Source organism: Phasianus colchicus, chromosome 12, assembly GCF_987193195.1.
Source record: "Phasianus colchicus chromosome 12, bPhaCol1.hap1.1, whole genome shotgun sequence".
Lineage (NCBI taxonomy): Eukaryota > Metazoa > Chordata > Aves > Galliformes > Phasianidae > Phasianus > Phasianus colchicus.
Window position 1 is genome coordinate 2,733,197 of NC_143447.1, and position 27,054 is coordinate 2,760,250.

Genomic DNA, 27,054 nt, shown 5'->3' on the forward strand with positions numbered 1-27,054 from the left:
CTGATAGGAGCTTTGCTGTCCTCGCGGGTGCTGGATCACAGAACCATTAAGGTTGGAAAAAAGCACCAAGCTCCAACCCTAGGGACACTCAGGGTCGGGATGGATGAGGATCTGAGCATCCTGACCTAGCTGTAGATGCCCCTGTTCATTGCGGGGGTGTCTGACTCAGTGAGGCTTGACTCAGTGCATCCCCTAAGAGGAGCCTTCCTCCTGGTGTGCCCTCTGAGGCTCTGCACCCTGGCAGGAGCCACAATAACACGTGGAGGTGATGGAGATGATGGAGATGATGGAGGATGGGAGGCAGGGGGGTAGTGGAGATGACAGCAGGGATGGAGGCGTGACAGCACGCACGGTGAAGGTCACGGAGGGGATCCCGTCCAACCCAAGCCGTTCTATGACATCACTCCACAACTCTACGATCTGGCACTGCCAAAGGTGCGATGGAGGCGGTGACGTAGCAGCGCCGCAGCCACTCAGGGCAGCGAGCGCACACTGCGCATGCTCCCTGCAGCGCTCGGCGCATGCGCAGAGCCCCCCCGCCTCTAAAACCAAGGCTGAGTAGCCTTGCGCCATCGCGCATGCGCCTTGCGCTCTCTTTCCCCACCGCTCCTCTCTATGGTCGCCCGCCGGCGGTGTGAGCGGCGCTGTCGGGCGGGACCGGAAGTGACGTATTCCGGACGTCGCTGAGGCGTGAGGGGAGGTGGCGGCGGCGGGCGGGCGACGAGCGGCGGCGGCTGTAAGGTGAGGCGGGGCCGGGCCTCGGGGGCCTGGCGGGGGCTGGGCATCGTCCGGCGCTGCTCTGAGGCCCAGCCGCAGCGCTGAGCTCTTCACGGAGCCTGGGGGAGCGGCTGGGGAGCGCCAGGCCTGCGGGGCCGGGAGCGGGGCCGGGAGTTGGGCCTAGGGCTCGGCGGGCCGCCGCTCGGTCCTCCCGGGCCTTGAGCGCTGCTGGGCGTTGTGCTCAGGGCGGCTGGGATGGGCTGAGCTGCGCTGCACGGCCAGGGGCTGGCGGGCCGTTCTGCTCCTGCACGGCCGGGATCCCCTCGGTGCCAGCTCATCATTGGGGTAGGGGGAGGCGGGCCTCATGCCTTCCCTCTTCCTTCTTGCAGAGCGCTGTGTACGTCCAGCGGCTCGTCCCGGGCTGTCAGGCTCCGCTCGCTTCTTTCCAAGCGCTGCGAGCGCGTGTTACTCTGCGTTCTGTATTACTTGACGGGTTATCACTACCTTATATCCGAAATACGGGGTGTGAGGGAATTGGAGGTATCTGCCGGTTGTGGGGGCAGAAATTTGGAGTGTGAGGGAGAGCATTGGACAGGAAGTTTGCCATTCTGTGCGTGTGTAAACAAACAAGTGTGCTCACGTTTCTCACATGTGATTGAGTAATTCATTGACTAGATGGGTAATGCCTCCTTTCCCAATGATGTGCCAATAAAGTGAGAATATCTGACATCAGGACTTCCTTTGTTTATGTTTGCTTACAAATATGGTGATTCTTTTGTAGAGAGAGACTCGTTGAAAAGGATCCTTTGGGGTGGTGATGTGTACTAAGCTCTTTGGCTCATTTACAGAAGATCTGAAAAGCTGAAAAGGGAGGTGTTGCACTGGGTCCTTATGGCTCTCTTCTAACTTGAGATATTCTATGGATGAAATTCTGGTTTTGCTGCAGATCTTTGGGGTATTGTGTTGTCTGTGTTTTGGAAATGCTTTATATTGGCTGTCACATATGAATCTAGGCATTGTTGCTGTGGGTTAATATAAATACACAGAAACAAGAAAGTGAGGAGGCTGTAAAATCTGCTGCATGTTGACCAGGTCTGGTGTTTGCTTTCCTTTGAAGCATCCCACTTTAAATCTCCTGAAAACTCATGGAAATGAGATTTGGTTTGGTTTTCCTGATATCACGTATATGTCCTAGCTATTTATAGCAGCTTTTTTCTTTCTAGCTCCTTTCTGGGAAGCTCAGAACAGAAAGGAGAGAATGAAAATGCCTCATAAAAATGTGGGATGTATTGATGTTAATCTCCCTAGGCTTACGTTCTGCACTTCCTTCCTTTGTGTTTTTTAGCATGTGTTGGGTAAACTGAGCAAATATCCCACAGAGAAAGGCAAATAAATGCAGCGATTAGTTTCTCCTGAGAAACTGTTAGCTTCTGTAGTGCTGTGGTGGCAACAAGCCTGTTATCTTCCTGCATTGTTTGTCTGGAAAATAAAGCTTGGGATCAAACGATGCCTTCAGCTGCTTCAAAGTGTGCTGATGCAAGTTCAGTCAAGCATCAGAACTGTGGGGGAGTTTCATGGGGCTGAAGGCGAAGCAGGCAGTGCGCCTTTGTGTTTCTTATGTTTTCGTAGAACTTAGTGCAGCTGCTGGAAAGCTGTGCATGCTTTGTTTATAATGCTGATCCTCCTGGCTCTGGAGACTTCTGCTCTGGACTCTGGTGTTGTTTTCTTTACTTGGCTGTTCCCTTAAAGGTTCCCTCCTGCCCAAGGAGGCTGTGGATGCCCCATCCCTGGAGGTATTCAAGTCCAGGCTGGATGTGGCTCTGGGCAGCCTGGTCTGCTGGTTGGCAACCCTGCACACAGCAGGGGTTTGGAACTGATGAGTATTGTGGTCCTTTTCAACCCAGGCCATTCTATGATTAAAGGTGTTGGGTTTGTTTCTACACGCCGGGATCAGTGTTCTCACCAGTTCACACAAGCTGTTCTCCTCACTGTCTGTACAAAGGAAAGATCAATTCCCTGTTTGAAACCACAGGAGAATGTACACAGGCAAAACAGGGTACTACAAACAGCAGTTGAAAGCTGTTTGTCTCGAAATGTGCTACGAAATGATTTCTTCACTTATGCAAAGGGTGATGTGGTTAAAGTCAGGCTACTAGGCAGAGCCCTGACCAAGGATTTATGCTTCAGTGTGATTCTCAGTGTCTATGTAGATGTTATTTCCAGCTCACAAAGAGGAGAGAAGCTGATGAAGCCAGAGCCTGGGTGGGAGCCAGCACGTGGGGTGGGGGATGCGATTGATGCTGATTCAGGTTGTCGTGTCTGCATCTTCTCACAGCCAGGCCTGTGTCTCTTTGCAGCAATTGTGTGCCAGAAACATGGCTACGGACTGGCTTGGGAGCATCGTGTCAATTAATTGTGGAGAAAGCTTGGGAGTCTACCAAGGGCGAGTGTCTGCTGTGGATCAAGTCAGCCAGACCATCTCCCTTACACGGCCTTTCCACAACGGGGTCAAATGTCTCGTGCCAGAAGTCACTTTCAGGTTAGTGTTGGTCCCAATGTCTCCTGTGTCTTTTCCAGATGAGGGTTGGATGGGTGTTTTGCTTTGTTTTTTTTTTTTTTTTTTCCTAGAAAAGGCTCTTTGCTTTAAATCCTCCTGCTGCTTCTGAGCATCTTTGGATGAGCAGTGCCTCTGGTGTTTCTGTTAGTTTGTGCACAAAAGACAAACTGTTCTGGCTCTGTGTGTATTGTGTATACACATTCTACTCAGTTCTTGAGTAGCTGAGAAGTTGGTCCTCTTTTAAAACTTTACTCTCAGTATGTATAACACTTTACCTCTCTGGTTGCACTTTATTAGATCAGTTGCCCCAGTACAATTTAATTACATGCAGTTTTTCAAAGCACCACCTCCTTTCTCTTTCCCCCATGTTCTTTCCTGTGTGTAGACAGGAGAGAGTTTGGGAGCAGGATGCTGAAGCAGAGCAGCTTTGTGTTTATTCTCATGTGCTCCTTCCTACCAGCTCCTGGTAACGTTGGTGTCAAGAAAAGAAAAAATAAGAGCAGTTTGTCACTGGGCATTTTCCTATTTCCATTGCAACTTTCATAATTCAGAACTTAAGTCTCCAAGTCACTGATTTTTATTTTTAAGTAAGATAAAGCACTAACATCAGGGGATCAATTATTTTTCCTAAAGAACTTGCATTTTGAAGATTGGTCATTGTCCTTTCCCATGTTTTTCCAGGAGATGTGGAAGTCTTGCTAATTTTCTGCTGTTAGTTCTGCATCCCATTTGGACACATACTTATTAAGTTTGAAATTGAAGACTCTAACTTCTAATTTATGTCTTGCAATCAGTCCAGATGGAGGTCTTTGCAACCACTTCTTTGTTTTGTTTTGGCTCACACTCACTGCTACATTAGTTACATCATCCTCCTTCTCTTGAAACAGCAAATGCCAACTATGTCCAAGTGTGAATTGCACTAATTTAATGATAGCTTTATGTAGATATGGATTAAAAATAGCTTCCAGGCTGAGGATAATTGTTATCTAGAAACTGTTAAGTACAGATTTTTGGAAAGATCTGTGCTGTTTGCTTTCATTTAAAAAGATTTTTTTTTTTTTTGCTTGATTGATTCCTTTTTAAGCTGGGAACAGAACCTCCTGAACAAAATCCAGGTGCAGCACAGAAACACTGAGGTTTTTATTAATACATGTGATTTCAGCTGAATGTTTTGATGTCTGGAATATATGGGCCTGAGTATTAAAATTCTTCTTTTTCTTGTTTCCACTGATAATGGCACATAAACACCTAACCAGTCCCCTGTACGATGTTGGTTGTTTTTGTTTGTAAAAGTAACTGGAATGCTGAATCTCTGAATGACTGGTTTTCTTTTCTGGTTTCTAGGGCAGGTGACATTACTGAGCTGAAAATTCTGGAGATCCCAGGGCCAGGGGATAGCAGGCAGTGTGGGGACCTGCAGCAGGCAGACACGGGCATCCCTGGGGTTGGCTGCCAAGTTGGGCCCAGCCAGAATGGCACTGGGAAGATGTTAAAGAAGCCCTTCTCCAGCAGTGCCCCACAGAGCATCCCGAGGAGGACAGACATGAAGAATCAGGATATTATCATCTCCCCCCAGCAGCAGTGTTCTAAGAGCTATATGGATCGGCACATGGAAAGTCTGACTCAATCCAAAGGCTTTCGTCGTAGGCATAATTCTTGTGAGTATGTGTGTGTGTTCACCTGTAACCTTCCTTCCTGCCTGGGTTACCACTGCGATATATGCCCTTGTTCAGCAGGAGTATTTCAAACAAAAGTTCTGCTTGCTTTTACATTTGTGTTGCCACCCAAAGGTCTGGGGAAGAGAAAGGTAAATGGTGAGGAGAGACTTAGCTGTGCTTCAAAGTATTGCAAGTATGGATCTTTCAAAGGTCTTGCACTTGAAAGGTCGAATGTTGATACAAAGAACAACGACATGGCAAATGGAAAAGTTCTGGCAGGCTTCTTGAGAATATGGAGTGAGGCAGAGGATGAAGGAAAGCAGTGTGAAGAAAGGTTCAGGGAACTGGACTTGTTTGGCTTGGAGAAGAGAAGGCTTCAGGGAGACCTCACTGTGGCTTCTAGTACTTGAAGGGAGCATATCAACAGGAGGGGGACCGGCTGTTTATGAGGGTGGATAGTGACAGGACAAGGGGGAATGGTTTAGAACTGAGATAGGGGAAGTTTATGTTGGATATGAGGAGGAAGTTTTTCACTCAAGGTGGTGAGGCACTGGAACAGTTGCCCAAGGAGGTTGTGGATGCCCCATCCCTGGAGGTATCCAAGGCCAGACTGGATGTGGCTCTGGTTCGTGACCCTGCACATAGCAGGGGGTTGGAACTGATGATCATTGTGGTCCTTTTCAACCTGGGCCATTCTGTGTTTATCTTTCCTTCGTGGTGGTGGTGTGATCTCTTCCAGAGCTTGGTGAGAATGTTCATGCAGTCAAATCTCTGGCTGTTACAGTGCTTTATCAGCTAAAAATCAAGAGCAGGATGGTTTCCTTGGCTTCTGCAGTAAGTAGCAGGGGCCCAAATCAATGTGCACTGCAATCCTATGACCAACAGGTTGGGAGGGTTGTGAGGAGTTCTTGATGTTGTTACTGGCCCGTAAAAGCTAGCATGATCTCTTCTTACTCTTTTCTTTTCTTTCTGCTGGTGTGAGGTTAGAGGTTGGATTGAGAAAAGGAGTGTACGGATATCTGGAGGGGACAACAGGGAAAAGACACAAATGGATTCACAATGAAGAGGAGCAACAGGTGCTGAAGAGCACAGCTGCTTTTCCTTACACTCTCCAGCCCTATAGGCTGGTGTTCAGGAGGAGAGTATATCTAAGAGCTTGTAGGAAGATGCTCTGCTGCGCTGGTTATGGCAAAACAGAAAGGGCAAGTTGTATGGCAGGGCATGAGATGAATGGAAAGATCAGTTGCACTACAGTTCTGCTGTGTTTTACTGTTGTTTAACTCTGCCTATCCTTGTTCAATCTGAATAACAGTCTGTGTGTTCTGCTTCATCAGCATCAAATGTTGCAAAAGATAGGACTGGATAATGCTGGTTAGAATGATTTCCTAACTCCTGTTATCTTTCCTTATTGAAAATGGCCCAAAAGACAGCCTCAGTTTTTCCTCTAAAAAGAACTAGAACCAGATTATGATAGTGTGAAGCTCTTCTAGTTAAAGCATGTATAACCATAACTTATTACAACATTGCCCTGCAAGTAATTACACATGTTTTTTGCTGTGTTATTAAAAACACAACATCTTCTAATGAGAATGATGTAAAGATAGAATCAGTGCATCTCAAAGCCAGGCTTTATTTTTATTCCTGTTTAAAAAAAAATCCTCAACCAGCTCTCGTGCTGTGCCAGAATTGGGTATGTTCTTTTGTTTTCACCTTTTTTTTTTTTTTCTTCCATGGAGCCCCCAGGGCTATGCTCCCTTCCAGATCTTCATCATGCAATTATTACAGCATCAGGATATGTGACTTAATTTTTTCCCCTTGTTTTTGTGTATGGAAAACAAATAAATCCAAGGTGGACAGGGCCAATTAAACGGGGAGATCAAAGGCTGTATGTTGTCTGGAGAAGTTCCTGGACCTCCGCAAGTCTTCCTCCCCCACTGACAGCTCTGTTATTTTCTGAAACAGTTGTAACTCCTTTGATTTCTGTTAGTTTAATCAGTTTATGACGTTTAACAGATTAAATTTTATTTTCTTGGAAGGACCACTTCTGAAGTTTCATATTCACTTCTTCTTTTTTTTTTTTTTAAAGAGATTGCCAAACAGTTAAGTGGGAGGAGAAAGGAAGAATGACGTGAGGGAAGGGCATGTGCTCCTTGGTGAACTAGCCATCTTCAAGCCTGTCTGTTTTCCTTTTACCCCTAGTTATCTGCTGTAGCTCCTGTTTTATTTAGTCTTGCTGGGCAGAGCCTGTGGCCAGGTCACCTCACATAACGTGGTAGGTCTGGGTTATGCAGTGAGGGCTTCAAACTACTTCAACCCACCAACAGCTTGGATCACTTTTACATAAGCACAACAGCAGGTCCAATTTTCTTTTACAGACTTTGTTTAAAACAGGTTGAACAAGGTGCTAGGAGTAGGTTCTTGTTTGCTTGGCTTCATTTTCAGCTCAGTGAGGGAGAAAAATTGATCTCTGACCCTCTGGAATGTTATTTGGAGAGCAGGCCAAATAATGTGAGTCTTTCCACAGTGGGATGGAGGTGTCCTGGCCACAGGAGTCAAGGCAAGGATGGGCTGAGATGTCATGTAGCACTTAAGTTGTACTATGTCCATGCTTAGTATGACTCAAAGTTGACCTTTTGCTGCCCTTTAGTGTGCTAAGTCAGGGACAAAGTTCTGCCTTTGGCGTTGATAAGCTCTGAGCAGCAGTGCAGATTGCACAATGGGGTATGTGCTGTGCTGGAGTGGGGCTATGCATGCCAGGGCTGCTGCTGAGAGTTCCTGCAGGGGTCTGCCAGGAAGGCAGCCAACTCACTAGAGGCTTTACATTTGCTTGTATGCTATACATAAAATATTTTTTTTTCGACGAAACAAACCAGAAGGCTGGAAAGTATTGTTTGTCTTTAGAGGGAGGTGTTTTTCTGCGCAATGTCAAGCTGCTAACTTGATGTGGAGATGTGCTGTTCTCTTTGGTATGCTGTGCACATATGCACGCAGAGTGGAGGCTCTGAGAGTGGCTCTGAAAAGAGCTGAGCTGGAAGCTCTGAGTTGCTGTGGTTGAATGGCAGAGGATGGGGATCAGGCTGTGGAAGCAAGCAGAGCTGTGAATAGCAGCTTTCAGGGAAGGGCCTGGGATAGTGTCACACTGGCAGTCTGGAAGGCAGTTGGTACTTCTCCTGTTATCATGAGCTTTCCCTTTCCTCCCTTTGTCCAATTTTTAGGCCCTTTTCCCTCGATGGTGCCAGCTGCCTGTCTCCCTGCCCATCTAGAGAGGAAGAGGAACGCCACTTAACTTTGCTTGGAGCAGTAGGAAGCCTCTGCAACCCCTGTTAGTGGGTGGTTATGCAGACTATAATAAAACAGTCTGTTGTGGGGTCAGCAGTATTTCAGGGCTGGCATCCATTGGTGTGGATTAGAGAGCTGCCCAGCACAATGCTGGCACGTCTCGTTTTGATGAGGTATGGTCTTGGCTCCCATTCACTAGATCTGCAGGGGAGCCTGAGGAGCTTTCCAGCCATTGTTCTTGCAGTTTTTCTAATGCAGTTTTTCATTCAGTCAGCATTTACACGCTGCTCACATCAGCTGCCTCTGTCCCCTGGATCTGCTGCGCTGTGGGGCTGCCCATCCCCACAGTTTGCTTTTTGGGTCAGCTGAGGGTAGGGGAGAGTTGTTTGGAGGAAATCTTGGCAATGAGTGTAAGAACTCTTGTTGGGTAACAGGAACAGACCGAGCTGCCATAACATCTGACATTCACACAAGAAGTGGGCTTGTTCTCTCATTGTGTTCAGTGCAAGCTCTCGTTTCTGTGAACTTTGAGTCTCTTGATTATTGCTTTGACCTGCAGTCAGTGAAACGTTTGGAGACTTGGCCTGTTGTGTTGGCCTGGGTTTTTGTTTCTTGTGCTGCTGTTAGCAGCAGTGTTGAATGCAACGTCTGCCAACTCCATGCCAAGTTGTGTACAGCTTTGGTGTGATTTGTGTGTTAACTTTTGTTTGGGAATCCTTCCTGGGGGGGGTGAGGGAGGAGGGTGAAAACTCTGTTCTAAAAGCTTTTTCTTAAACCTGTATGTAAATAACTGGTTGCAGCTTGTATACTGGCATTCTTGCTAGAAAGCCTTGTCCTTTCCCTCTAAGTTATGTTGTTACCAGCAATTCTTCAATTCTGCTCTCTACACTTGAGTGGCTTCTTGACAAAAGCTGCATTTCAGTAGTTTGTTCTCAGCCATTTACAAACTGTGAAGTCTCCAGTAGCTTGAAAATGAGTCTTTAGATGAGCTATCTGTTATAGTTAGTAATAATTTTATTATTAAATTATTATTGAGACTCTAGAAATAGAAAGTGTTGACAAATGCTGTATCCAGTATTTCATGCTGACCATTGCACTGATAACTGTGGCTTTGTAGTGGCTTTAGTGCTATGGTTAGAGATACAGTGAGGTTAGCATAAACTTTGTAGGGAAGTTAGCTGTGTTGCTGCAGGGACCTCTGTTGTCTGACTAGGTGCTAGCAGGGGTGCTTGGGGATAGCTGGCTTTACTCTGGTGTAAGCTGAGCATTCAAACTGTTGCCATACTGCAAACAAACCCCAAAAACCTAACCCTCAGCCAACAAAGTGCTGTAGGAAAATGTGCTATAAGGAAATGGTCATTGGAGGGAGATGTTTTTGCAGGGAATGAAGACTCCACAAAGCCATTTGATTTACAAGCAACTTTTCCAGACATCGTGAAGGTGTTGCCTGTTGAAAGTCTGTGGGTTGTTCTGTAAACATCCATAGATGATCTGAACCTTCTCACTATTTGTCACTAATGTGTAAATCAAAAAAGAAATGCATGCTGCTTAATTTCTGGAGGTGATTGTCAAAGAGCAGACACATGCACCAAAGAACACGTCATCTTGGTGGTAATTTGTTTCAGTGTTATCAGACACATTCTGTGCATATAGTCACTTATATTAATTGTACTCAGGGATGATTACCTTAAAATACAATAAATATTTTAGCAAAGCAAGCTGTTTTGATCTGATAACTGTTTGTCCATCTGTTGAATGTCATAGGTGGTAACTGTAAGTGATGGAATCGGCCTGAAATATTTTCTAGTAGTTGCAGATTTAATATTGGATATAATTAACAGATAAATATTGTCTGGACTTAGTTGCGTATGAATGACATGCATAATGTACAGAAGGCAAAAAAGCAGGGTGTGTTGGCCTTGTAATTTTGTATGGCTTTGTGTCCTCCATCTGAATGAGAAGTTTTCTGACAAGATCACTTCAGAGAAAGCAGACTTTCACAATTACTGATTGGAAAGAAGTCTAATTAAATGAGCAAGACAGTGGGTAAATAGAATAATGTGGTATGGATAAGGGAATGGAAATGCATCTATTGGTAATTAATGAGAGGAGAAAGCAGTGCTTCATATTCCAGGTTTTAAGCATCCCTTATAGGTCATTAGTAGGTGGGCAGCCTATTTTGGAAGAGAAGAACTTGTGTTAGGTTCTGAAATTTAGGAGAACTCCAAAAAGATCTTGGGTTACATGGCTGTGTGAACATCAGCTCAGTGTAGTAGAAATAAGATCGTCCTAGACCAGGGCTCTCATGTTATCTTATCACTAACATAACACTATCTTGAATTAAATGAGTAGAAATGCTTGGTTTACCTACTGTGATCAAGCTTGTTTTTCTAGTCTTGCCAAAGGAAAGTCCCTGAAAGTCGTCTTTTCCCTGGTGCCTTCTCTTCTATTTTCTGTTAGCTTATCTCAGCATGAGTAATACCAAAGATGAGGTCTGCAGGTGCTTTGAGAAACAAGCATCTCCTGGGTCAGTAGACTCCAAATATGAGCTCTCCTCTCTTACGAAACTTGCTTTTATTTTTGTTTAGGGTCATCCAGTAGCCGCCATCCAAACCAGGTGACTCCAAAGAAGAGCGGGCTGAAAAACGGGCAGATGAAGAGCAAAGATGATGAGTGCTTCGGGGATGACATCGATGAAATCCCAGACACAGATTTTGATTTTGAAGGGAACCTGGCCCTTTTTGACAAGGCAGCTGTGTTTGAAGAGATTGAGACTTACGAGAGGAGGAGCGGCACCCGTTCCCGTGGGACCCCGAATGAAAAGCCAGCTCGTTATCGGCACGATGAGAACATCTTGGAATCAGAGCCCATAGTCTACAGACGGATTGTGGTACCCCAGAATGCTAACAAAGAATTCTGCACGGGTATGCCACGTCCCTTCACGATAAGGGTGCAAGCTCTGCAGCTTTGCTGGGGTATATCAGGGTGTCTGTCAGCTTAGCGTGGTACATTCACTGATGTAAGGTTGGATCTGTGCCTTTTGTCTGCATGTAACCTTTATTTGCAATAGTTTTGAGATAAAAAATATCCAGGTAGGGCGACAAGGTAAGTTTTCTGCAGTAAGGAGCAAAACTGAAGGTTGGATTAAAAAGAATGGAAGCTGAAGAGAAACCATGCTTTGATGGGAGCCGTGTCACAATTCCTGCTTGCTGGACAGAAGACAGGAGATTTCAAGTATTTTATCATAGAATCATATAGAATGGCCTGGGTTGAAAAGGACCACAATGCTCAACTAGTTCAACTCCTCTGCTATTTGCAGAGTTGCCAACCAGCAGACAAAGCTGCCCAGAGCCACATCCAGCCTGGCCTTGAATGCCTCCAGGGATGGGGCATCCACAACCTCCTTGGGCAACCTGTTCCAGAGCATCACTGTTGTGTGGTTATAAGGAGCTTTTAATGTTACTGGTGTAAAAAGAAATGGTTCTGGGTCTTCCAATCCATAATTCCAAACAAATGGCTTTTTTATGTGGGCTTTAATTCTTCCCTCGTGTCTAATGTTTGTTCCTTACTGCCATGAAATGGGCTCTTGGGTAGAGGTGAGGGGTAGCATGATGAGCTGTCTGCCTGCTGGGAAGTAGCACTCCTAAAATCTAAATGCAGAAAACGATTCCTGAGTTCCTAATCCATGGCTCTGGGGAGGAGTAGAACTGCTCCTCATCTCCTGTTCACCAACATTTTATTTGTTATTTTGGCCACCTACGAGTGGTGTTTTCTTGAAGAGCTGCTTCTGTATGCTAATGTATTTGTCAACTGGGAATCTTTATATACATACATGTCCCATGAAGCATGTCTGACTTAATGCTACACTTTGCTGCAAATTCTCTGTAACTTTAGCCTACTTGTGGCTTGTCTTCAGTTTGCAAGTGCTAAAAAACATAGGAGTGAGGGAGCTTTGGCACCCCAGGGACACTTTTCCACATCAGAATGAAATCAAATGTCAGATCTCTTTGAAGAGAGGCACTAAATAGCTGGACCCTGGCAGTCTGGCTATCGAGCATGAGCGTGCTCAGTCTTTGGCCTGTCATTCTTTCTCTGCTCAGAAAAACTCCATCTGGGGTGTGAAATGCTTGTTGGAAGGAAGCTGATTCATTCACAGTGATTTGCTGCTTTTCTGTAGAAAAATGTCATTTTCTTACTGGTTCTGCTATACAGTGATATCTTACTTTTCCTTTTGTGGCATCCATCTTCCTGTTGATCTGCTATCTTTGACAACTTTGAGACTTCCTGAAGGAGAAGTGGTAGTTCAGGTCTGTATTAATAGCTTCTGATGCCTTTTTTTCCTTCTGCTTAGTTTAACCAATAACATGTTAATTCTGTGCAAGCTTTCAGAATTGCTACACCACCCTGTGGCTTGAGGCTCCTGATGGGCTGTACTATGTGTGAATAAGCATTTCTTCCTTTGTGTGAGGATTTTAAAGTTTGTTATCTGTCAATTCATCTCCCAGCTGGCTTATTTTAGAAGAGACAGAGCCTCTATGTATGTCTAGACCGAAACAAAAGCTAACCAACTGTTTGAGAAGTACAGCTGATATAACTTTCTGGAAGCATAATTCCTGGGAGGAAAACTGTCACGCTGTAACCAGCAAGCCTCAGTGTGGAAATTCAGGTCTTGGAAATGAAACTATTTGCTGAACTGTATTGTCCTTTCCTATGGAAACTCTTGGCACCCTGTTTGCAGCGTGCAGAAGGGAGCAGCCCTGTGAAAGCACTGCTGTTTTGTTTTGCTCTTGGCAAGTTTGCAGAGGGAGAGTAGTGACCCTCTCTGTAGCTGCAGGGTCTTGCTAGCCTCATTAGCTGCTGCTGGGTGATTAGTCTCCTGTGTGGAATTCTGGATCTGTTTGGAAGAGAAGTTGTCATGTTACACAACAGGTATTGCCAACTACAGCTCCCTTTTCACTGTGCTGTGTGGTGCACGTTCACAGCCCTGCTAGTTGTGCATCCCATCACTGCGATCTTGCCGTGTTTTTCCCCACACAGGGCAGTTTTCTTTGTGTTAGCTGAGGAAGTTTACTTTTGCTTAGGAAATGCTACTAGCTAGCTAGCAAAAGCTTTTGTAAACAGTTGTAAGTTGCCTGCTGTTCCTGGCTTTCAGTCGAGTGCTTTTTGTAGTGAGAAGGACAGAAGGGCATTCAGTATGCTTGGAGCGATGATGGGCTGTCACTTGATGAAGTCTGGATTTCTTTGTTTAGCAGCCGAAAGGAGGATGCTAAGCTACAGTGACTCAAAGAGCAGTAGTGCTGAAGTCAGCTCAGTGCCAGGAGCCCCGAATGCCATTATTTTTGGATATATCTGTTATAAGGTTTCTTTCTGCTTCTAAATTTTCTTTTTAGAATTGTATCTGGACTCCTGAAGGGTTCTCTATTCACAGAAAGCACTCTAGCTGTTTGCAAAAAGCACTTTCTAGCTATAAGGGAAGTAAGTACTTCAGCATTTCTCTTTCCCTTGGCCAGCCTTGAAGGTGATTGTTTTAAGGGCTCTGGCTGATCATTCTGTTTGCTATAAGAACACAAAGTGATGCTGGTGGTGATTGGCAGTGAGCTAAATATCCAGCCCTTGTTACTCCACAGGCTTCCAGTCTCAGTGTTTGTTACTGACTGGGAAGAAGCGAGCCTTGAAGGATGTAAGCAAAGCTCAATAGGCACTGCATCCCATCAGGATGCTTTTTTCAGAGTCAATCTTATGGTGCCAAAAAGTCAGGCTTTTTTCCCTGTTTTTCTCCTTTGATTACCTTTTGTATACAATATATACATGAAATAATTGCAGAAATGTGAGTTTTGCAGGGAGAACAGCTCTACTTCATGAGAAGTCTAACATGGATTTCTGGCTCAGCACATCTCAGATTTGAGTAGAGTGCTGCAGGCTGCATGGGTTTTCCCATGGTGCAAAATGCTTTGGGGTTTGCTCAGCTGACTTTGGAAACTCATGCTGGGCGTCTCACAGGGTGGAGTGGTGCAGGGCATCTACCCAGTGTTCTGGAGCAGAAGGGAAAGGGATTATGGTGGAGAAAGTAGGGAATGAAGATCAGAATCTGTTCCTAACAGAAATGAAAACCCAAAGCTCATAGCCTAGTAGTTCTTTGATTGTGGCTAAATTGTGTCTATTCCTGGAGCTCTACAGGTGAGTCACTCCCAAATACTTAATTGCTCTTTATTCCTTGGGGCTAGCAGCTATTGATCTGTCTGCTTGCTATTATATGATGCTTAAAAATGGAAGCACAGCTGTTTCACACAAACCCTCCTCCCTGAAAGGGCAGGTTGCTGATTTTTTTTCTGTTAGGTGTGAGCTGTCTACTTCCAAAGCTGTCTGGCTAGAGCTGAAATGCCCATTGGTATGGGCCTGTCTCTGTTCCTCCTACTGGCTATCAGCATCAGAGCAAAATTCAAACAGCAGTGTTTTGGGATTTGGTTTTTCACCAGTATCCACGAAGCCAATGATCTGCTGGTATCTTTGAGCCTAGAGACATTTGTGGGAGGGTGAAGCATGCGGGTTCATCAGTGACTCTTTGTAATAATCTCAGTCATATCTGTGTCTCTGAATGGTTCCTTTTCGAGTTCATCTCTTCTTTCCTCTTACCTTTAATCATTGCTATCACATGCAACCTGCATGCCATAGGTTTCAGTTCATGATGATTAAACTGGATTAAAATCTCCCTCACCTGGCCTATAGTCATCAAACTAGACTGAAATTTCTTGTGTGCCACAACACCTTCCCTTCTTTCCCACACTGAGCAGGGGTTGGTGATGCACACAGTAGGCTTGTAGCTGAAGTCTGGCTTTGTGAGCAGTGGGTATTGCTGAGACAGCACACAGAGATGAGTAGAGAGGAGGGCTGTTTGCCAGATAGATGAGGTATTTGTTTCTTTCCCTGCAGTACTGGTAAGGCATTTATTTCTCTGTGCTTCCTACTCAGACCTCAAACTTGTCCTGCAAGAAACTCCTTTTCCATGCACTAAGGAGATGGAAAAAGAAAATATGCTTCAGAGTAAATCAAGGCAGCAAGCAGAGCTGATGTGCCAGGGTCAGACTACAGAACTGAGGCTGAGTGTTCTGTGTGGATGATGACAGTGTGGCTTTTCTGTGCTGTGTCCTTGGCTGACTCTTCTCTCTGTAAGTTTTAGTGCTTTAGCCTGTGGATAACTGCCCTGCAGTGGCTGTGTGTGCTGAATGTTTGTGGGATCTTTGAGGAGGGTGCAAATGAAGTTCACCTTGTGCAACTGCAGGAGAAAAGGAAGAGGTCATGGGGAAGGCCTTTCTGTCCATCTGACAAGTTTTTGCTCAGCCAGAGTGAATTGTGAATTAGTGCTGGGAGAAACAAACGGGAACTTCAGTCAAAACTGCAGAATTTGTCTTAATTAAAACATAATGGTGACTTAAAAAATAATAATAAAATAATAATCTGACCCTTAAGGGCCTCGTGTTTGGAATAGTGTGTGGGGCACAGAACTGTGTTTTCCTGAGTCTGCAGGCAGGTGGCTCCAGCTTTACACCTTTCAAGAGGCAGCAAGCAAACTGCCTGCCTCACATGGACACAGGTTATGTCCACTGCAGGTAACTGCATCTTTGAGCATGAGCTGGGCAGCAGTGGAATCTGGTGCTCTTTACTGCTGGAGGCAAGGAGCTTTTGTGTATAGTTTCCATGAAATCCAAAATCTAGGACTGTGTCATCCGTTCAGGCAACTTGCTTTTAATTCTTCTAGCAGCTGAAGAGCAACTATCAGGGTAAAAGATGGAGATTGAGCATCTCTTGCCTCTCTCCTGTTTTGTCCAGCTGAAAGCACAGGTTTGGGACTTCATCAGCAACATTGCTCTGGGCTTATTGGGGGAAACCTTCTTTTGATAACTTCAGGACAGTTAGCTTAGTCCTTCTGCAGGCATGGGGTGTTTTTTTTCCTTCAAGCAGCATGCGTGTAGCATGGCATCGTGGAGCTGGAGGAGGTAACTTGTCTGTAGTCATCGTGCACAGGACAGAGTGTGCCCTGTGTGCTGAACTTCATGTTTAATCAGGCTTCAGCAATACTCTGCGTGTCACAAAACTGTTCAGGCTTTATCTGCCCCTTTTTTTTTTTTCCAGGCAGCTGTAGAATACATTTATTTAATATTAAAAGGCCTGAGCTAATTTCTTTTATTACCTTCATTACCAAACAATAAAAATGCACTGTCCAACCCAAACATAATTAAAGTTGGCAGGAGTTCAGTTCTGTTGCAGTAGTGTTATTGTTTGTGGGTTTACCCGTCGCCTCCTTGATTGCTTTCTGTCAGAGTTTATTTAACTCCCTCAGCCTGGTTCTGATAAGCCAGTAGAACTGGTCGGGCCTTGCGTGAGTGTGAAGAAGGGAAGTTCTCTTGGCATTGGAGCCTGCCCCTGAGAGGGAGCAATTAGGGCAAAGTATAGCCCAAGCCAAGTGCTAAACATGAGTTCATCCTGTGCCAGCAGTTCTCTTTGCATTAACCCACTGGGCGCTGGGTTTTGTCTTGCTGATGGCAGAGGTGTGCTTGTAACACCTCGTGTTCTGAAGGAAGCGATTGAGGGAGGTGTAAGTGGTTGAAGAGGAGGCACTGGCAATAGCCACACTGCACTGGATAGATAAGAAATACGAGGTGGCTCTGCCACCCTTCTGCTCTGAGGAGTTTGTGCCATGGCTAAGCAGCAGCTCACAGCTCAGAAGGAGCTCTGCGAGTCGCATGCTTCGCATTAGCAGAGGATGTGGCTTGCCCCACCATGCAGTGACATCCTGACCTCAGGTCACTCATTCCAAGTCCTCCCTCAAGCTTGAAAAACAAGACCCGATGAAGTAGCAGGAATAGGGATGGGATTGAGCCTTGCGTGACTCTGGAGGCTGAGAGGGTGTGTGAACACGGGGCAGGTGCGTGACTAGTGGGCCAGGCGTAGCGTTATTAGTGGCTTATGACTCCAAACGTTTGGCGGCTGCTATCAGGACTCCGAAATGACTTTGATAGTGTGCATGCTCCCATATGCACTGCGTGTAATAAAACACTGTTAGCAGAGGTGGTTTAATGGGCTGTTAGCATGCAAGCTCAAGCACTTGAACACGTTTGGTCCCTCCGTGTTTGCAGGGATGGGAGATGAAAGTGGTAGGGATTCAGCCCAGCATCCAGTGTGATCTACTCTGCCTTGCAGGACGTGCTGCAGCCTTTTACTGTTACCTTACAGGAGCACCTGTGCTCTGAAAACCTCAGGATATGCAAAACCTGCTATTTCCGCAGTGCCTTGGCTTAGTGGTTTGTGCCTGGCACCCTGGGGAAATATGGCAGTACAAACGATAGTTCTTAGCAATTAAAAGACTTTGCTTTTCTCATTTGAATGTGGCAGTGGCTTGTTACAACTGGTTCTCATGCTGTTTTTCTGCTTGAGCCTGTGAGTAACTGTTAGGTTTCCTTTCTGAGCGGATGTGTACGCCGTTGCAGCTCCGTTTTGAACTGGTACTGCTGCTGAGCATTTATGCTAGGCCTTTAGTATTTCTTCTTAGCTTTTCTTTTTGAGGCTTCAACAAAGAAGCCCTGCAAGGAATTCCCAGCAAAGCAAGTCTGCAGAGAAACCAGAACTCAGAGCCTTCTCCTCTAAACAGTTGGCGTTATAACACAGAAGCTCTAATGTGGTTCTGCTGGGATTGCTTGTCTGGCTGGGAGCGGTGCTTGTGAGTGAGCTGAGCAGAGGGAAACGAGCTTTTCTTGCTGTGCTTCAGCTGTGTTCCTCGTGCATGGGGAAGGAGTTGAGCTGTGCTGCTTCTGAGCTGGGAGATGGTTTAGGATCCCCAGGGCTTGTGGGAGTGTGTGTGAAAGGCAGAACAGCCTGTACCTGTGGTCCTGTGTAGGGCTAATTATCAAACAGACCAAAGAGGATGCAATAATAAAGCCGTGGAGAAAAGCTAGAATACAGAGTCTGGTTTCTATGGTCAGATATATTTGAGGTATCATGCTGGCTGTTACAGCAATTTTTCTCACCTGATGCTTATGTTTTGTACTTCTTTCTCCATATGCCTTGAGTAGCGATTTCTAGTTTTTTCTGCTGCTCAGCACACCATCAAACAATTGCTGTGGCTTCCCATAGCTCCCTTCTTGTGTCAAGAAATCCCCTCTGTTTCCAGAAGAGTTTACTGCAGGGTTCTTCTGTGAAGCCAGCACCAGATTCCCCTGTTAGGAGGAGCGTGTAATGGATTGGCCTGAAGAGTTATTCAGGTTTGTTTCTCTTTCACCTGCTGATTCCACACAACTCTGCTGTGGAAGCAAGCTGGGAGTGGTGGTATTGCTGCCTGCTGCAGGCATTGTTCTCATGGCTTAACAAAACCTCTCTTGTTTGTTTTTCCCCTGATCCACATGCTGGAGCATTTCCTGGCTCTCAGACCAGGCTGTCAAATGTCTGAGAAGAATTTTTCTATAGACTCTCTTCTTTTAGCTGCCTCGCTCCCTTGCTGCTCCAGTATGTTGCAGTTCAGTGTTTGTCTGAAGGCAGATGATGTGACATGGCACCACCAAGGCAGTGGGGACACTTGCATGGCAAATGGGGATGGCTTGCTGTGATGTGGTGTGTGCACTGGAACTGGTAGAGATCCAGGAACCAACTGCAGTAAAGTGTAAATGCAGGGAGTATCTAGCTTACAGCCTCTCTTGTGAGAGGAGGCTGCCTATGATACTAACATTGTAAGAGTAACTTACAGTAGCAACTCCCCCTGGCTGAGGAGGGAAGTGTGTTCCAGAATCCCTTCTCAGTGTCTGGGGATAAGTGGGTTCACTGCAGCTGCTGATGTGATATCCCTTGGGGTATTGGCTGTGGTGGCTGCAAACTGAGCTGGCAAGATGGGATACATGTGATGCTCTCAGAAGGAACTCAGATTATTGGGTTGAGCAGGCTCTTTATAGCATCTGACTGCTGTTTGGGGAAAAAACAGACTGCAGCATTCTGGAAAAAAGTCTCCAGTTACATTTCTTTTCCATTTTTTTGAAACTTTTTCTCTTTATTTCTTCCTCAAATCCAGACTCTGGGTTGGTTGTGCCCAGCGTGTCGTATGAGCTGCACAAAAAGCTGCTGTCGGTTGCTGAAAAGCATGGGCTGACCCTGGAACGGAGGCTGGAGATGACAGGAGTGTGTGCAAGTCAGATGGCTCTGAGCCTGCTTGGGGGACCCAACAGGTAACACTCATCCCATCACCTCTGATGGGATTTTGCCCTTTCTAAGAAGATCTTGCATCTGTTAACTTCTTCCTCTAAGTGGGGATAAGTGAAAGAGGCAGAGAGATTGCTTTTGAGGTAGACGTGATGTAGGTGTCTGCTGTCACTTGTTGCACAGTGGTCCTGCAGTTGGAGACAGCTGTCACCTGTTTTCTCTCCTTAAAAGAAAAAATTCATCCCAGTGCTAGGCAGACCTTCTGCTGTAGTTCACACGTCAGCTTTTCCAGTAAGTATGCAGACAAGTGTGAGGCTCAGGCTCCTGATGTGGTTTTAGTATTTTCCACTTTATTTTTCCTTCTCTAAAAAAGTACCAATTGAACATACCACCTTGGGTGAATGAAATACCAAGAGAAGGGCTTCTTTTTGGCTCTGTCCAGGAGCAGAAATGTCTTTTTAGTCAAAGACAAAGCAGAACTGATGGTTTTTCTTTCCATTTAATGGGCATTTTTTTCAGGAAACTTAGCTTTGCGCAGATGTAACCCAAGGCTGTTTAAACCATTTCAGAATTTTAATGAGCCTGACCCTTTATGGAAATAGCTAAACCTTTCCTTTGTTGTTTATACACTTATAGTTTAATGATAGCAGTAAAAAGTTGGCTAATGCAAAGTGCTGTTCTGCTCTTCACAAGGCTGAGTTAGCTCTTGGACATCTAAACTGAGAACATTTGCCATTTTGGTGGGCCTCATTTGGTAGCAAGATTGGAGAGCATTTGCCACTCTTTGAGCTTGCTGACTCAGTGCTTGCCCTTAGCATTGTTATTGATGTGACCAGGCAATTGCACATGTATTCTTATATTGTTATGTAAGTCCAAATGATTCATTCTTGAAACAGAAGGTAAACCCTAATGGTCTCTGAGCAGGAGTGCTTTACTTGCATTCTAGGACCTGACTGCTTGAATTAAAGCAGCAAGTGGTGACCTACCAGGCAGCTCTGACCCTCTCAGTGAAAAACCTGATGTATGACTGGCTTTATCACTTGTGCTGGCTTTGGAGCGCTTATTTTTTTACAGCTTAAACTATTAAACTGTTGTGGTTTTCACAGCATTGCCCTTCAAAGTCACAGGGGGGAAAAAAGTCTTCTAAAAGTAAAATCGCACTAAATTCAGGCTTGCTGCAGGAGCAGTGGAAGTATCCCCTGCTTTGAAAGTATAAGTTGGCTGTGGGATGAGTCAGGGCAGGCTGGGACCACCTCTCTGCCATGGGTGCAAAGAGATCTTGAAGGGAACCTGCAAACAGAGCAGCTCTCTGCTATCAGCCCTGCACAAGGGTGTGGGTTCCTTTCTCTTCAGAGAAAGCGGAAGGCTTGCAAAACACCTGTTCATTTGCATCTTACTGATTTTTTTTTTTTTCCTCTTGCAGTACAAAGGTAGAAGATTTTGGGGCTTATTACCATTCCCCTTTTGTCTTCGTTTAGGCTGAACCCGAAAAACGTGCATCAACGGCCCACAGTAGCCCTGCTGTGTGGCCCCCATGTGAAGGGGGCTCAGGGGATCAGCTGCGGACGGCACCTCTCCAACCACGACGTCCACGTCATCCTTTTCCTGCCCAACTTCGTCAAGATGCTGGAGTCCATTACCAATGAGCTGAATCTCTTCAGCAAGACACAAGGCCAGCAGGTGTCCAGCGTCAAAGGTAAGTGGGGAGCAGTGCAGGTTGCAGATATCTCTGCTGTTCGGTTTGGTGCTGCTTGTCCGTGCTAGTGGCACCATCTAGTGGCATCCAGAAGTGTGCCTGGAGGCTGGTGGCATGGCAGAGGCTCGAGAGGTCCAACAGTGGAGCAGTTGTGCTGTACAGATGTTTCCGGTCTGAATAAACACAAGAGCTGCTGTGTGAAGCTGAGTCAGACCAGCCATTCTCTTAGGATAACGGCCTGCCTTGTTCAGCATATTGAAACTACAAGTAAATGAGCATCCAAACTGCTGTTTTGCACCAAGCATGCAGCCTTGCTGAGCTAGTTGTCAGAGCTCAGATCTTAGTGTGCTCTAGAATAAGCTGATACTCTGCAGTTTGATGTGAGAGAGCTTGTTTCTCTTTGTCGTTTCACCAGCACCAAAAAGTTTATTAAAACTTTTTGGGAGTACCAAATATGAGAATTGGAGCACTGCACAATATATTGTGCTGTGGTTGTGGTTGCAGGGCTACGTGTCTGTTAGAAAACAGCAGACCTCACACCAGGTGCTTCGTGAAGAGGTAATGCAGTAGACAGTGAGTACAAGGAGGCTAGCTGAGCTGAGTGAAGCAGACAGCACTGCAGCAAACAGACTGCTGTTCAGTAGGTATACTCCAGAACAAAATGCTTTTTATTCAGCATGCAGATTAGAAAAGTCTCCATTTTTAATGGAAAGAGAAGTCCCCTGCTTTCATAAGCTGCCTGGTTTGGAGAGCCAGCTCAGCGGTGCCATCTGAGGGCTGCTGAAGCAAGCTACAGAGCCTTGAAATACTGATGTCAGTGTCTTCTGCAGAAGGACAGCAGTGATAACCTGTGAGGCCAGACTGCATGCAACAAGACTGATGGTACTGGAGACAAAAATGGAAAAAACTCTGCAGGCAGCACAGCGTGAGGAGGGAAGGCACTGAGCCCTAGCTTGAGTTTTGAGGCTGCTCCTTGCTGCTCACAGTGCTTGTGTTTCTTTCAGATCTCCCTGATACCCCCGTTGACCTAGTGATCAACTGCCTGGATTGTCACGAAAATGCCTTTTTGAGAGATCAGCCTTGGTACAAAGCAGTTGTGGACTGGGCCAACCAGAACAGGGCACCCGTCCTCAGCATAGACCCTCCCATAAATGAAATGGAGCAGGGCATTGATGCCAAGTGGTCGCTGGCCTTGGGCCTCCCCTTGCCCCTGGGTGAGAGGGCAGGGCGTGTGTACCTCTGTGACATTGGCATTCCCCAGAAGGTCTTTCAGGAAGTGGGAATAAACTACCACTCACCCTTCGGCTGCAAATTCGTCATCCCCCTGCACTCCACTTAGAGTCCATCCAGCCATGTGGACCTGAAGGAAGAGAGGAGTTCTGTCAAATAAGCTGTCCAGTGGAACCTGACTGGTAAACAGGCATCACAAGCCTTAAGGATGTGAAGTTCTGGAGAGTTTCCTTCCAGAAGAAATATCATATTAAAAAAAAAAATGTCATAAAATGAAACAAAAAGAAGGAAGCAAATGTAACTGCAAAGCTGTTTTCATTCTCTTGTGCCACTGTAAGAAGGAACACGCAGGAGAGTGGTATCTGTCCCTAGTAAGGGCAGCAGTCGCTGCCCAGACCTGCCAGGGGACTGTTTAACATAGGGATGTGCATGGAAATGTTTTGGTACAAGCAATGGGTGGTGTGGAGACTTGGGATGCATTTCCCAGTCCTTCTGGGCAGATAGACCCAGCAAGGTGTCCTGGTGGGAGCAGCACCCTTGGATTGTGTAGAAATAACCTTTTTTTTTTCTGTGGTTGTAGTGGGAGGGTGGACTTGATTTTGTTCTGTTCTGTTGGATTTCCCCCCCCCATTCTTTGTTCATGAAGGCAGTAGTAGCTCCATCCCCTCGAGGAGAGAGTTCCCTCATCAGAAAGCTTGTGTTGGGAGCCAGAAGCTCTCAGGCAGCATGTGCTCCTGGAGCACCAATGTCCTCAGTTAGGCCTTATTTGCTTATGTATTCTCTTGGCTGTTTGTTTCTTTGTTTGGGGGGAACAAGGTATGTTATGGTAAAGAACTTTTCCAGAGTGTTTTGGTTTGCTTATTTTTTTTTTCCTTATTTCTGGCACAGTGAGTGGCTGAACTGGGGGAAGCACAGTGAAACAGGGCCGTGTTGCTCTGACTCTGTGCTGTATGGTGCAGGTGATGCATGGATGAGCCCCCCTGCAGTGTTTCTAGTATCCTTCCTATGCTATGTGTGGTTTGGGAATCCAGTCACCCATCTGGCCATTCCCTTTGGGCACGAAGGCTGCGTGTGAGGGTGGGTGTGCACACCTGTGTCGTGGTAGCTGGGTACACATTGCTTTTCTGGAAAGAAACAACCCCTGGCCTTCAGGAATGCCCTCAGGTCACAGTAGGCTGCATATCCTGTAGTGACAGGTGGGCCACAGCATTCCTGTGAATACACAGAGGTGAGAATGGATGTGGAGTCTGTCCCGATGTGCCCACTGGGGACCTGGAGTGAGGGTCACTTCTGGCCTATGTGCCCAGGCTAAGGTGACACAGGAGACACCAGGCAGATGCCAAACAGGGACCCTGTTCCCACAAAGGGGTCCTTGGCTCCCTTCCTGCTTGCTCCTGATTCTGTTCTCCTGGGGCCTTACCTGCCCTCAAAGCTTCTGCTGGTCCTAAACTTGTCACACAGCCTGTTCAGGCAGCTGTGGAGGACTTCACAGCTTCACATGGTGCCTTTTCTCCAGGGCAGCTGGATTCTGTCAGGCTGAAGCATGAGGAGAGCTGCCCTGTGTGTGGGAATAGTTCTAGCTGTGCTGTAGTTGTGTTCGCCCTGCCTACCACGTGTGGACCCTTGTGTGCTGTGCATTTACAGATCAGGCACTTCTTACCTTTTATCTGCGTAGAGCAGAGGCTGAGTGTATCAGAGATAGAGGTAAAAGGCTTTGCTGGTTAAAAGGAAGCAGTTGAGTAATTATTTTGCCAGGAAGCGTAGATCTGATGCTGGATGTGGGGAGAGCAGACTTCAGACCTCCCCCTGGGGATCTGCTTCTGAAGGTGTTGAGGTCCATCAGTGATAGTCACTTCTTAAGAGCTGCTGTCTCTTAAGAGCACAGGAGCAGATGATTCCCAAGTGGCAGAAGTCAAAGAAGTGAGGCAGAAGGCTGGCTTGGCTCTAAGCAGGGATCTTTTCTGGAGCTTAAGTGTGAAAAGAAGGAAAGTGTATGGCCACTGGAAGAGATCTCAGGAGATAAGTGAGGGTTTTAGAGCTGCTCTCCACCATTCATGTGGCCAAAGCTCAACTAGAGCTGAAGTTGGCCACTACTGTGGGGGACAACAAAAAGAACTTTTTAAAATAAGTTAACAGCAAGAGGAAGTCCAGAGATAACATAGGTTTGTTTCTTGATAAGGATGGTTGCCTCACAAACAGAAACACAGATAAAACGAAGGCTTTTAATGCCTTCTTTGCCTCTGTCTTCAACACTGATGACGTACTCTGGGACCCTTGAAAGTCTGTGGCTGCAGGAACAATGAACTCCCAGCAAACCCCCCAAATAGTGTGGAATTTGCTGCTCCAGCTGGATGCCTAGAAGACTGGGGCCCATCCCAGGATATAACAAGAACTGGCCAATGTCACCCTGAGACCTCTCAATTTTAATGAGTATTTTAATGGCTTTGGGAGTCTGGAAGCATTCTAGTTGATTGGAAGCTGCAAACATTGTCCCAGTTGTCAGAACTGGCAGGAGGGGAGACTTTGTAAAACCACAGACCTATAGTTACCTTTAGTGCCTGGTAAAATTATGGAGAAGGTAATGCTGGGAGTTACTGAAAATATGATTGAGAACACAGTCGATGCTCACAGCCAGCATGTGTTTACGAGGGGAACTTAATGAACTTAATTTCCTTTTATGACAAGGTTTCCCACCTAGTTAACAAAGGGAAGCCACTTCATGTAAATCATTTTTGGATTTCAGCAGAATTTTTGGTATTATTTCTGACAGTATCTCACAAAATGTCTAGCATACAGCTAGGCAGCTACATGATGTGGGTGAGTGGCTGGCTAATGGGCCGGGCTCAAAGGGCTGGCAGGAAATGGGGTTACACATATCAGGCTGGCAGCCAGGCACTGTGGGGTTCTGCAGGGCTCTGTTTGGAGGCCACTTCTTTTCAGTAATACAACCTAAGGGAATGGCATTGAGCTGTGTCAGGAAACAGGCAGGTGGAAGTTAGGAAAAGGGTCTGCACCTGCAGGAGCTCATGGAGTGTTTGGACAGAACTCTGAAAAGTATGGTGAGATTTTTGGGTGGTGTTGGGCTCAGCAATCCTTATGGGACCCTTCCAACTTGGGATATTCTGTGATTCTAAGCTGTGTGATGGGGGAAGACTTGCCATATCTACCTCAGCCGGACCAAGGGCTCTGCTCTCTTGGACCCTGGTTCCCCCAAGCTGCTTTCCCTGCTGGCGGTGAGACTACTGAACTGCATAGGCTGGGCAGACTTGGTGCTCTTGCAGAGACTGAGCTTTGTGAATTGTCAGTGCTCTGAGCAGGTGTTGCTCTGCCCTTGGGTGGGCAGGAAGGGCTAAGCAGAAGCACCCCCTCCTCAGGAGAGCCATGTTTTAGCTTCTTCTGTAGTGGCACTTAGGCTGTGGTTCTGACTTGGCTGTACGGGGGAGGGGCAGCAGTGGGGTTGGCTCTTGGAAAAGCAGAGAAGCCTTGACCTTGCAATTCTTGTTTCCTCACAGCTAGAACTTATCTTTATCTGCAGAGCAGCATCTGAGTTAAAAGGGCAGGCGGTAGTTCCCTGATTGTTGGTTTAGTACTTTGTTAGGCTTAGTCCTCATACTTTCAATTCCCTTGCTCAAGACACTTGTAATGGAACTTCTTTTTAAATAATGAGGCTGCAAGCTTTTCTTGTCTCTTCTGGGTTGGCTGTTAAACTGTAGATTGCACGTGCAGAGCAGTAATGGTGCAAAAACATCGAAGACTTAATCATGGGATCCTTTCTTGCTGCTATGCTGCTGCGCCAGTGGCTGAAGCTAAATGCCCAGTAGGGCACTGAACCAGGTAAAGACATTTTTGCAGGGATGGCAGCTGGCATCAGGCCTGTAATCACTGCTGTGTGGCTTCAGGAAGCACCAAGGCCCATGCAGCAATAGGGTTCCTCACCTTTAAGCAAAAAATAAAGGGGGTAGTGCCACATAGTGCACAAACCCCCAGGTATGGAAGATGATTTCCCATTTGTACTTCTGTGGTGTGTTTAGGGCACAGTGGGGGATTGAGGGCTGTGTTTCTGCACTGTTAACCTTTACCCTGTGCTCGCTTTCTGAAAGTGAGAACGCATCTGGGTGTTTGGCTGTACTTTCTCTCGGATACAAAGGCTTATTTGAGGAAGGAAGTATGGGTCTTGCCCACATGAAATGCATCTTTGCAGGTGTGTGCTCTGGTAGAGCACTCTGCAAGACCCAGGAGGAGGGCCAGATCCCTTGGTTTCCTCCTTCCCTCACACTGCCATTGCAACTCAAAGAATGCAACACCTTTTCTTTTTTTAAATGTGTTTGAGATAAAGAAGTTTCTACCTTCACAACCATCATAGGAACTGCCTGTGAGCGCTGCTGTGGTCATGACCATGTGAAGATCACTGCACTGTGTCACTGCTTGATTCTATTTGTGACCCAATGTTTGTAATGACTAATTCCTGCTGCTACTGCAGGATGCCCTGAAATAAAGTGCAACTATTCATGTGTGTTATTCACTTGTCTGCTATAATGCTGGAGCCTGATATCCTTGGTGGAACAAGCTTCCCTACTGCTCTCCGTAGCTCAGAGGCAAGAGGGCAGAGACCAGGAAGAGATTGAGCCTGCTAACTCATTTCTCACCCTCCACTGGAGCAAAGCTCTGTCATGTTTAAGGGGGGGGAAAAAGAAACCTGGGAGTAAGAGACCCCCTACACCTGCCTACGAGGGAAG

At 46.3% G+C, this 27,054-nt stretch overlaps 1 protein-coding gene across 2 annotated transcripts; it reads left to right on the forward strand.

Moving 5' to 3' along the window:
* The first annotated feature begins 595 nt into the window (after window positions 1-595).
* Window positions 596-27,029, forward strand: EDC3 (enhancer of mRNA decapping 3). Of its 2 annotated transcripts, XM_090148647.1 has the most exons (7): window positions 596-741; window positions 3,075-3,256; window positions 4,619-4,932; window positions 10,800-11,135; window positions 19,265-19,418; window positions 20,871-21,088; window positions 22,093-27,029. In XM_090148647.1, exons 2-7 carry the CDS (start codon window positions 3,093-3,095, stop codon window positions 22,425-22,427), a joined length of 1,521 nt encoding a protein of 506 aa, XP_090004773.1. In that variant the 5' UTR covers window positions 596-741; window positions 3,075-3,092; the 3' UTR covers window positions 22,428-27,029. The 2 variants fall into 2 exon arrangements, with proteins under 2 accessions (XP_090004773.1, XP_031443868.2); XM_031588008.2 differs by lacking the exon at window positions 596-741 and having other exon boundaries at window positions 2,991-3,256.
* Window positions 27,030-27,054: the final 25 nt, after the last annotated feature.

Bases quoted from the DNA above. Each gene is read 5' to 3' on its own strand.
- EDC3 (XM_031588008.2), top strand. From the start codon at position 3,006: ATGCGATTGATGCTGATTCAGGTTGTCGTGTCTGCATCTTCTCACAGC. The intron at 19,419-20,870 runs GTAACACTCATC...GTCTTCGTTTAG, and splicing joins CTGCTTGGGGGACCCAACAG to GCTGAACCCGAAAAACGTGC. The intron at 21,089-22,092 runs GTAAGTGGGGAG...TGTTTCTTTCAG, and splicing joins GCAGGTGTCCAGCGTCAAAG to ATCTCCCTGATACCCCCGTT.